The sequence below is a fragment of the Myripristis murdjan genome, chromosome 4 (genome assembly GCF_902150065.1).
Source record: "Myripristis murdjan chromosome 4, fMyrMur1.1, whole genome shotgun sequence".
NCBI classification, from domain to species: domain Eukaryota; kingdom Metazoa; phylum Chordata; class Actinopteri; order Holocentriformes; family Holocentridae; genus Myripristis; species Myripristis murdjan.
In genome coordinates this window covers 2,693,093-2,706,458 of record NC_043983.1, presented here as the reverse complement: position 1 = coordinate 2,706,458, position 13,366 = coordinate 2,693,093, and the positions used below count along the sequence as shown (strand labels likewise).

The following is a 13,366-nucleotide window of genomic DNA, read 5'->3' as shown; positions in this document are numbered from 1 at the left end:
TTTCTTCATTCATCAGTAATACACTCACATGTGCACATATTCTAATGCATACATCCTCTCACCAAATTCACACATGAAATCATGTGGTCAGGCACACATGGAACACACACACATATGCACCTGCACATTCTCTCACACATAGCCTTCACACAAATGCACACACACACACACACACACATAAACCATATATTGACACATACCTACACAAGCACACGCTCAAACACGCACACACACCGACACACACTGTCATTCCAGGCCCTGACTACAAGATTTTAACTCTGATTTTCCAGCCCTAAACAAAATTTTGATATTTCTGACATAAACCCCTGGGACTCACTGACGCTCAGTAAGCCAGATCAGCTCAGACATGTGTTCTGATCAGGTCTTACAGGCCTCCCAGGTGCCCCCACAAGCATGTTCAAGCATGTTTGAAATTATTCACACAAAATTTCAGATGCTCTTGTAGTTTGAGTGTGTGAGAGGGAGCAAACAAATCTGTCCTGCTGGGCACAAACTGTGAATATGAACTAGCTGGTTGCCGCAGGCAGGCTATAGGTCTGTGTTTCATCATCATCTGGGATCTGTTCATCTATCAATATATGTTCTCATTCTCTCCCTTTTTACAGGAACAGTATTTATGAGAGAAACATGTTTTGCACATACACACACACACATATGCATGCATGGTCCTACAGTGCCACAGAATCCTCCCCACTGCTAATTCCTTCACCAAAAATTAAAATTAAAAGCAACACAGTAGCTCAGCACCAATCACATGCACATGACCAGCCTTGGCTGCAGAAATACAGAATCAGGGAATGTCCAAAAAAAAAAAAGAAGAAAAAAAGAAAGAACTAGGTCAGTTTGCTTTTAATTACCACGCTGATTTATTCATTTATTCAACAAGAAAAAAAAATCATCCATCAGGGAAGCAGAAGCGTTGCATTGAAATGCAAACAGCATCTCCTTTAAAGGATCTTCCAGGAGGAAAAGCGGGAGAAGAAGATAGAAAGACCCTCATCCTTCTCAAAAAAAAAAAAAAAAATCTTCCTCTGGATCAGAGGAACAGCTCGGCTCTTTTATGTATTGACAGTTGCATTTGAGACCCGAGCCGGCAGAGGTGGCTCATGTAAACGGGGTGTTCGCTCTGTGTGTCTGTGGATGTTTGGAGTGGCTGCAACATGGGAACATGAAGTTAGTACTGAGAGATGACAAGCAGCAGCATCCAGCATCCATCTGATGTGTTTGGAGATGTGTTTGTGTGCGTCGCTACATAAATACACCAAATACAAGTGAGGCCTTTCATTCCAAAATGTCATTTAACAAAGGGCCTGAGCCTGCTGGTGGCGCTAGAGGGTAGGTCATAGCCCAAAATTGACTGGTTTCATCATCTTGGCAACATGAATAATGTCACCAAATGTTTCATGGCAATTCAGCAAAACAGACCTAACTGCTGACAGACTGAGTAACCAGCGTGGTGACATAAAAAATGTATTACCAAAAACTTATGATTCAAAACAATCATTCAGAATCACTTAAGCAGAAGGATCCACTCTTTAAAAGTGTTTGTCAAGCAAGAACTTAAAGGATAGTATGGTAGTTGGTAGTATTTCTCAAAAAAAAAAAAAAAAGCCCAGAATGCACAGATGCTGCAAGACATGTTGTCCTTTGAGCAATGGGCAGCTCTGAACTCTTTCCTTTACTGAAGCAGCCTCTTTATTGCTGTTGCTCTCTACTTCCATGTGTAATTGTGGAATTGTTGAAAGGAATTCTGGGAAATGTATGGAAAATGATGCAGAAGTGTAGGAAACAGGTTGAGGGAAAGTGGGTGCATGAAAAAGGTCAAATTTCATCACAAAATAACTCCTTGAATGCAGTATAAGAAATGAAAATGTAAGATTATCCTTTAAGTGACCTATAATCCCTCAAAAATTTTGGATTGCAACTTCAAATTCCGAAACATTCTACCAGTTTTGATTAGAGGATTGTGAAACGCTTGATGCACAATATATGCTTCACAGAGGGTCGATTCTACAGTATGTGGCAACACATAGAACACAGCATACTTAAATTGCATGAGTTTGTTTAGGAATATGTTTGTCATAAAAAAGGCATGAGTGTCTGAAGCCCATGAGGACCTGAATAATATCAAATAAAATCAAAATCAAAATTGTCTAACCCAGTGTCCATCCCTCTCTGTTTCTTCCAGAATGGTTCCAGTGAGAAACGGGAGGTTCGCCAGTTCCAGTTCACGGCGTGGCCCGACCACGGCGTCCCGGAGTACCCGACCCCCTTCCTGGCCTTCCTCCGTAGGGTCAAGACCTGCAACCCTCCTGACGCCGGCCCCATCATCGCCCACTGCAGGTCAGCAGAAACGTTAGCTTGGATTAGCTGTGGTCAAGTGTCTGGAAACTGTGGGTTTACAAGCTTAAACGTGCTCTGTGCAATATTTTTAAATCCTCCAATTCATTTTGATACCTTTAAACAAATTTGAACTTCATCAGAGCATTGGGTTCCACCATGAACCCAAGTCACTTCCAGTCACTTCCATCACACGGCAAAACTGGTCCAAACATTGACACTTTAAGCATCTTAAAGCATAAATAAACAGTAACAAAGTGGATTATTCCAATGTAAAAAACAGCAATTTCCCAGTACCCATTTGTTGAGGAAATTAAACAGCTCTTTTCTTGTTATTCTACTATTTGAAATGGAAAGTAGATCCAGCAAGTAACATCTGCAGGAAACATAGTAACCTTGCGCCTGGAAGAAATGACCTGATAGTACTTTCACAAATAACTGTAATTATACAAAAAGGGTGGCAGGACTTCTTGTTTTTATATTGGCATAATTTGCTTTTTGCACAGATATTTATGTGCTAAAAGTGTTATTTTGAGAGCTGTTTTGCCATGCTATGGAAGTGTAAATGTAATTTTTTTATTTTCCATCAGCCTCGGGCCATCTGCTGTTGCCAGAAACTATTAAAACTTTACCTTGTTTTTGAGGGAAGGACAGCATCCTCATACTGATTTGTGTAAAGTGTTCCAGCAGATTTTTTTTTTTTTTTTTTTTTTTTTTTTTTTTTTGCTAAATCTGACCCAAGGGTACATGATGTAAAATGCAGTGTAGAGGCCAGTGGAGGCTGCCAGTGGTCAGGTTTGATTACTTGACCAGTGAGTAATCACACTAATGTCTCAACATTTTTATGATATCGATTTACTGATAAAATGTTAAAATATTTCACTTGGCACGTTTAATAATTTAATCACTTGCACACTGATTTTTTCCTTCCTCAAGTATAATATTCAGCAAAGACATATCTGCTGAATATGTCTGTAGGATAGCTAAATGTATGACAGGAGGCATATTCAGTTTCACCTATTTCAATGGTTTTAAGAAATTCCATGAATCCTGTGTCATTCTCTTGAAACAGGTGGAGCGATTAGCGTTAAAATACCGTCACATGTCAAGCTAATTCTTGAAACAAATTAAAGTGTCTTAGAACTACTGTTCTCCCACCACCTCTGTAAAATTCCTTTGATTGTTTTCAGAATAAAAAACAAGATTTTAAGACTCGGTAACAAAATGAATCACTTACTAAGGTGGATTTGCAGTGTAAAGACTACCCTAACATTGCAATATATGGTGCAATACACACAATCCATAGTGTTGACTGTCATCGTGCAGAGTGTGGTTGGCTATGCACGGAGCTAAATCCAGCCTCTAAATCTTCCATTGACAGCTCCTGGTGATTTATGTGTGAGTTCACACCAGCAGCACTATTCATCTCTCCAGTTACTCTATTTGTTCTCTGTGTTTGGTAATATGATTACCAGACAAACTGGAAGCGTTGTGAGGAATAGATCCTGGCAGTATTACTGCACAATGAAATGTTAGGCAAAAGCAATATGTGCACATTTGCATTGTGGATATTGTCCCACACAGTACACAGTTTTACTGCACAATGAAATATCAATCTACCTACTTTCTTTAGGTCATGCGGTTGAAACATAAAGTTTGTTTTTAAATCTGCACAAGGAATTCATCATTCATTAGCCTTTTAGCCTTTTAGGATGTAGGATTTTAATGTTTCAGCTGTGACCCACAGCTCCATACCTGATAGCCTGAGGCCAGACTTCTCTCCATCTGGATAATATCACATTCTGTCATAATGTGGAAAAAATCAGGCTTGTCCTGAACTGTATCAAATGATTGAAAACGTTTTTTGTTTTTTTGTTTTTTATTATCACAAGACATCCTCTTGCATTTGGCACTCAAGAGTTTTGTTTGGTTCTTGGATCCATGGAGGTCACCAACAAAATGATGAATAGATTAGAATAGATTTAATTCACTAGAGCTTATTCCAACTAGATGGTATATGAGAATGACCAATCAAATAAAATGTTCATGCCCATTATCATCTTACAGTATACAGTTTAAAAAACAAAATTTCAACAGATGTCATGTACTGCATACATGCAACACAAACGCACCAAGCTCCGTCATACAGAGAGTAGCTACATTATGATTACGTAATGCTCATTATACCTTACATAACAAACATTACACAAATACACTATCTCCATAGACTTGTGTCTTTTCATCTCCGCTTTGGTCACATCATTTTTCTCTCTAAAGCATCGCTCTCCTCCCTGCTTTTATTCTCTCCACCGTCCTCTTTTTTTCTGATCTCTCTCTCTAAAGCCACAGAATAATCCCACCCCATCTTTCTTTTCTTCTCTCTTGCTCCTTAGCCTTTTCCTCCTTTTACGTTCAGCATCTCCCAACCGGCTTATTCAAATAGGAACTTTCCTTTTCGGTATGATAAGGGGACTCCAGTGTTGCGAAAGCAACACAAACACACACAATAATGCTCAAATTTGACAGCTTGCTCCGCTCGTTCTTCATTGCTATCCCCCTCTTCTCTGTCATTTACAATTCTTCCTGTGCTCTATCTCTCTATGATTCCCTCTCCTCAAGGTAAATAAAACAGCACAACAAAACTAACTTTACCAGTCACAATCCATTTTACATCTTTACATTTTAGGTATTTAGCTGATCAACTTAAGTGTGCCGTATTAAACTAACTGAAATTCAGACTTTACAAGCAATTAATGGTAAGGAAATCTGAATGATGTTTGATAGAGAACTGCGAAGTGGCATAAATAAATGAGTGCTTCTGACAAAAAGTGTTTCTTTTAAACTGACCACTTATCCCTCTTGTCTCTCCTTCCCATTCTAATCTTCCTCCAGTGCGGGTGTGGGCCGGACGGGCTGCTTCATCGTCATCGATGCCATGCTGGAGCGCATCAAGCATGAGAAGACGGCAGACATCTACGGCCACGTGACGCTGATGCGTTCGCAGCGGAACTACATGGTGCAGACAGAGGACCAGTACAGCTTCATCCATGACGCGCTGCTGGAGGCCGTGGCCTGTGGCAACACCGAGGTGGCGGCCCGCAGCCTCTACTCCTACATCCAGAAGCTGGCTCAGGTGGAAAGCGGAGAGCATGTCACCGGCATGGAGCTGGAGTTCAAGGTTTGTTTTAAAAAGCTGACATGAACCATACCATGTGATATGAACAAGGCATAAGTCTGACAGAGCCTTTCCAATGAGCCTGAATACTGGTGCCCTGGCTTTGTTAGACCTAACTGGAAGGGAACCATAATTAATGTCAATGGTTACACTCGTGCTTACCCTGATATTTTGTGCCAAAATGGCTGCTGTGAAAAGGTCTGCTGGGTTTACTCACACGGCTCAGGTGTAATGCTTGCTGGCATTACTCCAGTTGATAGTGAAGCCTAATTTGATTAGGTGTAAAACCTCTGGATTGTGTGGAACATTGCCCAGTCCTTGGAGCAGGCAGTTGCAATCAGGCTGTCTAGACAAAAGCAGAGCTTCATGCCCTGACAATGCAGAGGCTCAAGCACCATGTCCACATGCTTGAAAAATGTGGAAGTAACAGTCGTCTGTGGTACTTGTAGACTATCCCCTGGTGGGAGAAACACAGGAATTCCCTGTTTAGCTCCACTGAGACGTAAAAATAAGCATCTTTCAGGTTGATAGTGGAAAAGCGGTCACCCAGCAGGACCTGTTCCATTAGGTTTCAGAGAGTAAGCATTTGGAATTGTCTGCATGAAACACACATAGCTGAGATCCAGGATGATTCTCATATCTCGAGTGTTCATGAAAACTTAGAAATATGTGTAGTAGACACTCTGTTCTCTGTTCTCCTTGGGGACACCAGACAAGGCCGGCTTTTATAGCAATTCCTGAATCTCCAGAGAGAGGGCATCTATCTCTTCTTGGGAAGACATGATAGACTCTCTCTACTGTCATATGGTGGAGGGACGCAGTGAGAAAGCAGAAAATATCCCAGACGAAGTGTCCATGACCATGAGTTGTCACTGAGAAGCTGGAGAGAAAAGGATGCAGGACAGCAGCGAGCACTTCCTCATGTAGGCCCAGTGCCCATAGGGAAAGAGAAGGCTTGCCCTGATTGGCCAACTGTGTGCATACATGTTTTCACTGAGTATGGTATGGTTGAATAAGGGACAATTCCATTGGGCCCTGTTCAAGGGCCAAGCCTGTGTGAAAGAAAACAGCAGTAGAACACACTGAGGCAAAGGGGAAAGAAAAAATCTGAATCACAATCAGAATCAGAAATACTTTATTGATCCCCGAGGGGAAATAGATTAAATATGTTGGATATTTAAAGTGAAAGTGAAACATATGCAGTTTGAGGTGAGTGATTTGGAAAACGTGGGTACTAGTCATTAACAAATCATGCATGTGTGATCTGCTGTTTTTGAATGAAGCCTCTTAATTATTATGACATCATGAAAACTGAATGGCATGAGTCAAATATATGCAAATGACAGGTAAAATCCTCTGGTTTGGATGTACAGGGTGGTGAGGAGGTGCTGAGGAAATACTAAGTGACAGCGTTTCAAATGAAGTTTAATGTATGTGTCCCACTGGGGACTTCAACTGTAAGACAGGCGGTCTGTAGCTCTTGTCAGGTGATCCCATTTTGAGGTTGGAATTTTCTTGTGATTCCAAGAATTATGTCAGGCAAGTTCCTTTGAGCACCTATTCTTTTATTGTGCAGATGCCGATTGGAAACAAGAGATCAAACTCTTACACAAATTGTCAAATAAACTCCATCTCTCCATCTTTTTAATTCCAAACCTCTGGTACATATCCACCATCTGTGCAAGAGCACAGTGTGCATGAGTTTGCTTGAAATTTTATGCAAGACTCCAACAATTATAACACATAAAAATTGAATGGTGCTCACAAATGCAACAAATATATGCACAAATAAAAATTGCATATGACAATGTGACAATGTTTTATTCATAAAGCAAACTGGGTGAGGATGTGAGATGAATGCACAAAAGGGAAGACTGGACAGAAAACTGGAATGGAGAGTCCAGGAGGTTGAATGAGATGAATGCATGCATGAATTCAATTGAATTCAGTTGAATGCATCAGGTTAAGGTTAGAGGAGAGGCTGGGTAACGATTCCTAAGTGACCACAATGGTGGTTCATTGCGAGGAACTGTGAAACTGGATTTGGAGACTGGAGAAGGCACAAAATGGATGATTACGGTGGAGGATGGGGGAAACTGGGAGAATAGTGTTTGGCTGTTGAATGGAGATGAAATTAACAGCAAACCTCACAGAAGCTGAATTTGGCAGTAGACAAAGTAGAGGTTGGATGTCTCTTTCCGTTTGTAGCTCATACAGACATAATGGAAATACTAAATAAACAAGTTTTAGTAAAGACACAATGAAAGTACACGTGAAGGCAAGTGGTTATTCTCTTGAGACATTAATGCTTTTCAGCTCCAGGTAAGCATCATATAGATTAAACCTGCTTTATTTACATGGCAATTATTTGCCAGTTAATATGTGCTGTCTTAGAAAAGGGATCTCAGATGGACTAGAAAGCAGATTCATTTTATTTTCTTGAGCTTCACTTCAGTTATTTAATCACTTGGGCACACACTCCTGGAATTATTATTGTCTTTTCTGCGAAAGCCAGGAAATGGAAATATTTAAGCCCTCCACTGTTTGGGCACATCATTCATTTGGTGGATTTGGAATAATATGCTTAAGTAAAGAGAAATTGGTTTGAATCCAGTGGGCACAACACAAAAGATTTTTGGCTGAAAGCAGCGTGGCTTTAAGTTTAAACTCGAAAGAAAGAAAGAGTGTGTGATTTCTTGGCGAAACAGACGATTAAGAAGCTGGCCGGCACGCACGCCCCGGCCTAACATGTGCAGCGATCGCCGTCAGAGATCTTAACAGTCATCAACTTCATAACTACACACTCTCCCCACTCCATCCCTGCAGTCAGTATCTGCTGACCTTGAATCGCGCGACACGCTCACTCTCAAATCGTTCGTCATCTTTGCATTGCCATTCATCAACGTGGCCCCCCCGCTGCCACCCAAACAATAACGGCGCTGGTGTCTTTCGGACACTTTTTTTTCAACCCACCAGTGCAAAATGGTGATGGAATCTCCGATGCTATCTGTAACAGAGATAACGCTGAGCCGGCGTCGGGAGTCGAACGGGGATTAATAACGTCCACAGTGCAGGCGGGATGGGAGAGAGCGTGGGGGGAAGATTGGGGAGGGTGGTAAGTAATTAATACTTGATGATGACAAATGGGGGTGGATGGCAGGGCAAGTGGGGGGAGGGACGTTCGGCTAATGAACAAAGGGACGACTGTATGCTAACTCGGCACTGAGGAAGTGACTCGGCAGAACGCTGCACCATAGGGACGGGGGGCGGGTGTGTGTGTGTGTGTGTGTGTGTGTGTGTGGAGGCTGTTGTCATTCTCAGGCGGCAAACAGATCTGTACAGGCTCTAGCTGTGACTGGTTTGATTGAGAGGAATTCTGCAGGGATAATGAGTAAGGGGAAAAAAGAAGTGTTGTTAAGTTGTATTAGTATTGCTTGTTTTCTGGCAAATCATGTACAAATCACGACTCACACACAAAAAAAAAAACAAAAAAAACAGGAGAACACTACTGGGATGCTTCGGCAACAGGCTTTTCAAAGGAATCCGAAAGTAACAATTGGATGAAGGCACTCCTCACTTTGAAATAGAAATGCCAAGAACACTTTACATGACGTGGCACTCATAAAGGATTACAGGGCACAGGAGACGCATTATAAGCACAGTGTGAGTGTATGATACTGTAATGCATACAAAACAACTTAATGCTCTACAGTAGTTTGGTGATGTTTGCCTATGAAGATGCACTATGCAAAATTGAGCGTTGATTGACGAGAAGACCATTTTGACTCAACTGAAAATTTCAATGCAGTTTTAAACGTTTTCTTTAAAGTGGACTGCAGTGTAATAAAACGCATTTATTCAGAACATGCACTCCCTGATGAAGGTGTTTGGCTGTAGCCTGCTTCTAGACCTGTGAATCACATGCTCACTTTTAAAAGTTTCAAAAGATTCACTGGGTCCTGCGTTGCCCAGTTCAGCTTGTGCCAGTGCCAAAGAGATCATAGCACATTTTGCCAACACCGGCTGCCACCAGAAAACAGACACACCACAGTTTATCACACCAAAAGTCGTCATCCCTGCTTTACATACAGCAGTTCTACCTTCCAGCTGAACTGATATAAGTGAGAAAGAACTGGCAACCATCACCAGCAGTACCCTAGGTGCTTCTCTGCCCTGCTGGACGATGGGTTGCCAGGTTTGGCTGCGTTAGCCGCAGCAGCCCCCCCCCTCCCTGGGGTGTTTGGTGGTGTAGCTGAGGGCCTCTTTAGCACTGCCAGGCCATCTCAAGCCCCTTCCAGGTACCTCTGTGAATAACAGATCAAAGAGAGGACAGGAGCTAGGGATGAAGAGGATGGAGGAGGAGGAGAGGGGTTGGCCTGACTCCAAGTGGCCAAAGACAGACGGGCACAAGAGAGGATAGGGAGAGAGAGAGAGAGAGAGAGAGAGAGAGAGAGAGAGAGAGAGAGAGAGAGAGAGAGAGAGAGAGAGAAGGGACACAAGGCATAATGGAAAATAAAGGTGGAGGAGATTGCAATGATATGAGGGAGGGGGAGGGAAAAGATGGAGAAATGGAGTGTTAAATAGGCTTTGGCTAGGGTATCCATATACCATAGGCAAACGTTAACAAGCACACACACACACACACACACACACACACACTGTTGAGATATTGAGGCCGAGAGGAGACGATAGTCAGACTTGCTGACCCACAAACTCACACAGAGGTCTTTCTGATGATGATGATGATGTAGCAGTACAGCTCCTCATTTGGATCATTACAATATATCTATGTACGTGTGTGTGTGTGTGTGTGTGTGTGTGTGTGTGTGTGTGTCTGACCATCACCGGGTTAGTCCGTTTCTGTGTGCACACACCACCACCATCATTATCGAAGGTGGTGGTGACCCACTTTTCGAAGCCGGGGAGATATTTGAGTTTTCTGCTTCATAGAAACTTGATCCAGAGGATTGTTAGCCCTGCTGTGTGCTGTTGTTTTGCTCGTTGCATCTGACCCTGCATAAATTCATAATTTGTGAACTAACAAATAAATATTTAACAGGAAAAAGGGCTGAAGTCTATCTTTTGCTTTCTGATTACTGCATTTTTGTCCGTTTGAATCTCCACCGTTGTCGGTAGAGCGCGGCTCAGATCAGATCTGACTGAGGTCTTTGTGTCATTAACATTCTCTCTCTGTCTTCTCCTATCTTGCTCCTGCCCCACCCCTCCTCTCCTCCCTTCCTTTCTTCCCTGCTTTCATCTCCTCTTCTCTCTTTTTGCACTTTTTTCATGCTCCTCTTCTTTGTTATTCTCCATTCCATTCTTCTTCCTCCCTCTCAAATCCTTCGCTCCTCTCCTTTTCCCCTTTCTTACTTGCTTCTTTTCTTCATTTCCTCCTTTCATTCTTATATTTGTTCATTCCCTCCTCCTCTTCCCTCCAATCCCTCCATTCTTCTTTACATCACTCCTTTCTTTCTACGCTCACACTTTCTTTTGTTTCTACAACTACTTCTATTTCTACTTCTGCTGTTTTCCCATCATCCATCTTTCTTTTTCTTTCTTTTTCTTTCTTTCTTTCTTTCTTTATCCATTTCCCCCTTGTCCTTCCTGCCACCCTTCCCCTCATCTATCCATCCATCCCTCCGTCCCCCACCTCCAGCGTTTGGCCAACTCCAAGGCCCACACGTCCCGGTTCATCAGTGCCAACCTGCCCTGCAACAAGTTCAAGAATAGGCTGGTCAACATCATGCCCTACGAGACCACGCGCGTCTGCCTGCAGCCAATCAGAGGCCTCGAAGGCTCCGACTACATCAACGCCAGCTTCATCGATGGATACAGGTAAGAAATGGGGTGAGGCTGGTCGGGGATCAGTGCTCGGGGCTTAGGTTGGACACTGGGATTGGGCCTGCATAACCTCACCTGAGGCCAGATCAGTGCAGGTGATCTACTGGGCACCAGGGGCTCCAATAAGCAAACATAGCATGCCAAGACAATATGTAACGAAACAAAAATATATCAGAGAGAACAGAATAAAAGAAAAGATGTTGTACTATAGGGTGGCATCTTGTCTCCCAAGTGAGAAGTCTATTTCCCTCAGGGATTAAGTATCATGTTATTATTGTTGTTGTTGCATGTAGCAATATCCCCTGTGACCCTAGGATGATTATATATGATAGAGAAGAGCGAGGGAAACATAGGAGGAATAATAGCTGGGAAAAGAGGTTGAACTTGAAGATAAGAGAGCAGGCAGATATGAGCAGAGTCGGATGCGATTCAGAGGTGAGATGAGGACGCAAGATACTTTATTATTCACACGGCAAACTTCTTCACATTGCTTTTATGTCTAATGATCCCCAAAATAAGTCTGAATTGCTCAGTAAAAGCAATGGATTGGTACTCTTTGATATTAGCTTTTTTCAACTTTAAGCTCAGTTGTTGGAATTAGTATGAGTAGAGGAAAAGTTGTTTTGATTGATAATAGAAGCCTAATGGCTGTATGTGTGGCTGCAGGGAGCGATGGTTGAAAACTGATCCATCTTATCTGTGTTTTTCTCTCTCTCTCTTTGTGTGTGTGTGTGTGTGTGCGTGTGTGTGTGTCTGTGCAGGCAACAGAAGGCCTACATCGCCACACAGGGCCCTCTGGCAGAGACTACAGAAGACTTCTGGAGAATGCTCTGGGAGAACAACTCCACCATCGTAGTCATGTTAACCAAACTGAGAGAGATGGGACGGGTACGGCACACACCTACTCACACACACACACACACATTTGCAGACACTGAGAAGAACTCTACAGAAAAAAAAGAATTAAAAAGTATCTTCTTAGGCCAAACTAGCAGTATTTTTTAAATTATATTTTTATTACATGTAATAATATTTATTATGTATATGGTAACACTTTACAATAAGAGTACAACAATTAACTTTAGTTAATGCTGTAATAAACATTAAGTAACAGGTAATAAACATGAAGTAACAGTTAACTAACCATTAACTAATGTGTCTAAGAATCATGTACTAATGCTGTTCATGCTAAGGTATTAATTTATATGTTATTTAAGGGTTATTGTAGATATTATTAACATTAGTAAATGCCATAATAATCATTAACTAACAGTTAATTAACCATTACAGCATTAACAAACGTTAACTAACGTTAATTGTTGTACTCTTATTGTAAAGTGTTACCATGTATATTATGTATACCGTACTTCCCCAATTAATCACCCGGGCGTTTAATACGCAAAATCAACTTGGACCCCGGGCGTTTAAAAGAACCAGGCGGCTCTTCGCTGCAGGCCTTTATTTAATTTTGCACAGGCCATTATTGTGATGACAGTTACTGTCCAACATATTTATAGTCGGTCGATTTAAGATTACGGTGCACCCTTTTTTCTAACGTTAGCTAGCTCTCTTATTTTGACAGAAAACAGAAGTTCTGCACAGTTATTGTGCAGCTAACTGTTTACTTCTGCAAAAATAAGCTGAATAGCCTTATTTTGGGTTACCTCAGTATAATGCAAATAATCGCCCCTGCGGTTATTCGGGTGGGCGTTTAATACGCAAAATGGGTGCAGACCCCAGGCGTTTATAAGAACCAGGGGGCTATTTGCGCCCGGGCGATAAATTGGTGAAATACAGTATGTATATTTTCCATTCAAAGAAATTAAGGAAATTCGATTTTGGTTAATTTCACTAGAAATTGTCAGGTTACAGTACAGCGCAGAAGTGAACATTTTAACAAATCAGCGTCTATTTGTCCATGTTCAACATCTCAACAAGTTTAAAACTCGGCACAAGCCAAATTATCTTTCCATTTAATCGGTCCCTCGA

The 13,366-nt window shown here is 41.9% G+C and overlaps 1 protein-coding gene across 1 annotated transcript in view; it reads left to right on the top strand.

Moving 5' to 3' along the window:
• The window catches only part of ptprsa (protein tyrosine phosphatase receptor type Sa), a 193,590-nt gene that overhangs the window by 167,891 nt on the left and 12,333 nt on the right, over nucleotides 1-13,366 (top strand). The window contains exons 30-33 of the mRNA XM_030049640.1: nucleotides 2,210-2,364; nucleotides 5,254-5,539; nucleotides 11,193-11,371; nucleotides 12,139-12,265. Of these exons, the coding sequence (XP_029905500.1) occupies nucleotides 2,210-2,364; nucleotides 5,254-5,539; nucleotides 11,193-11,371; nucleotides 12,139-12,265 (747 nt within the window). The remainder of the gene's footprint in view (nucleotides 1-2,209; nucleotides 2,365-5,253; nucleotides 5,540-11,192; nucleotides 11,372-12,138; nucleotides 12,266-13,366) is intronic.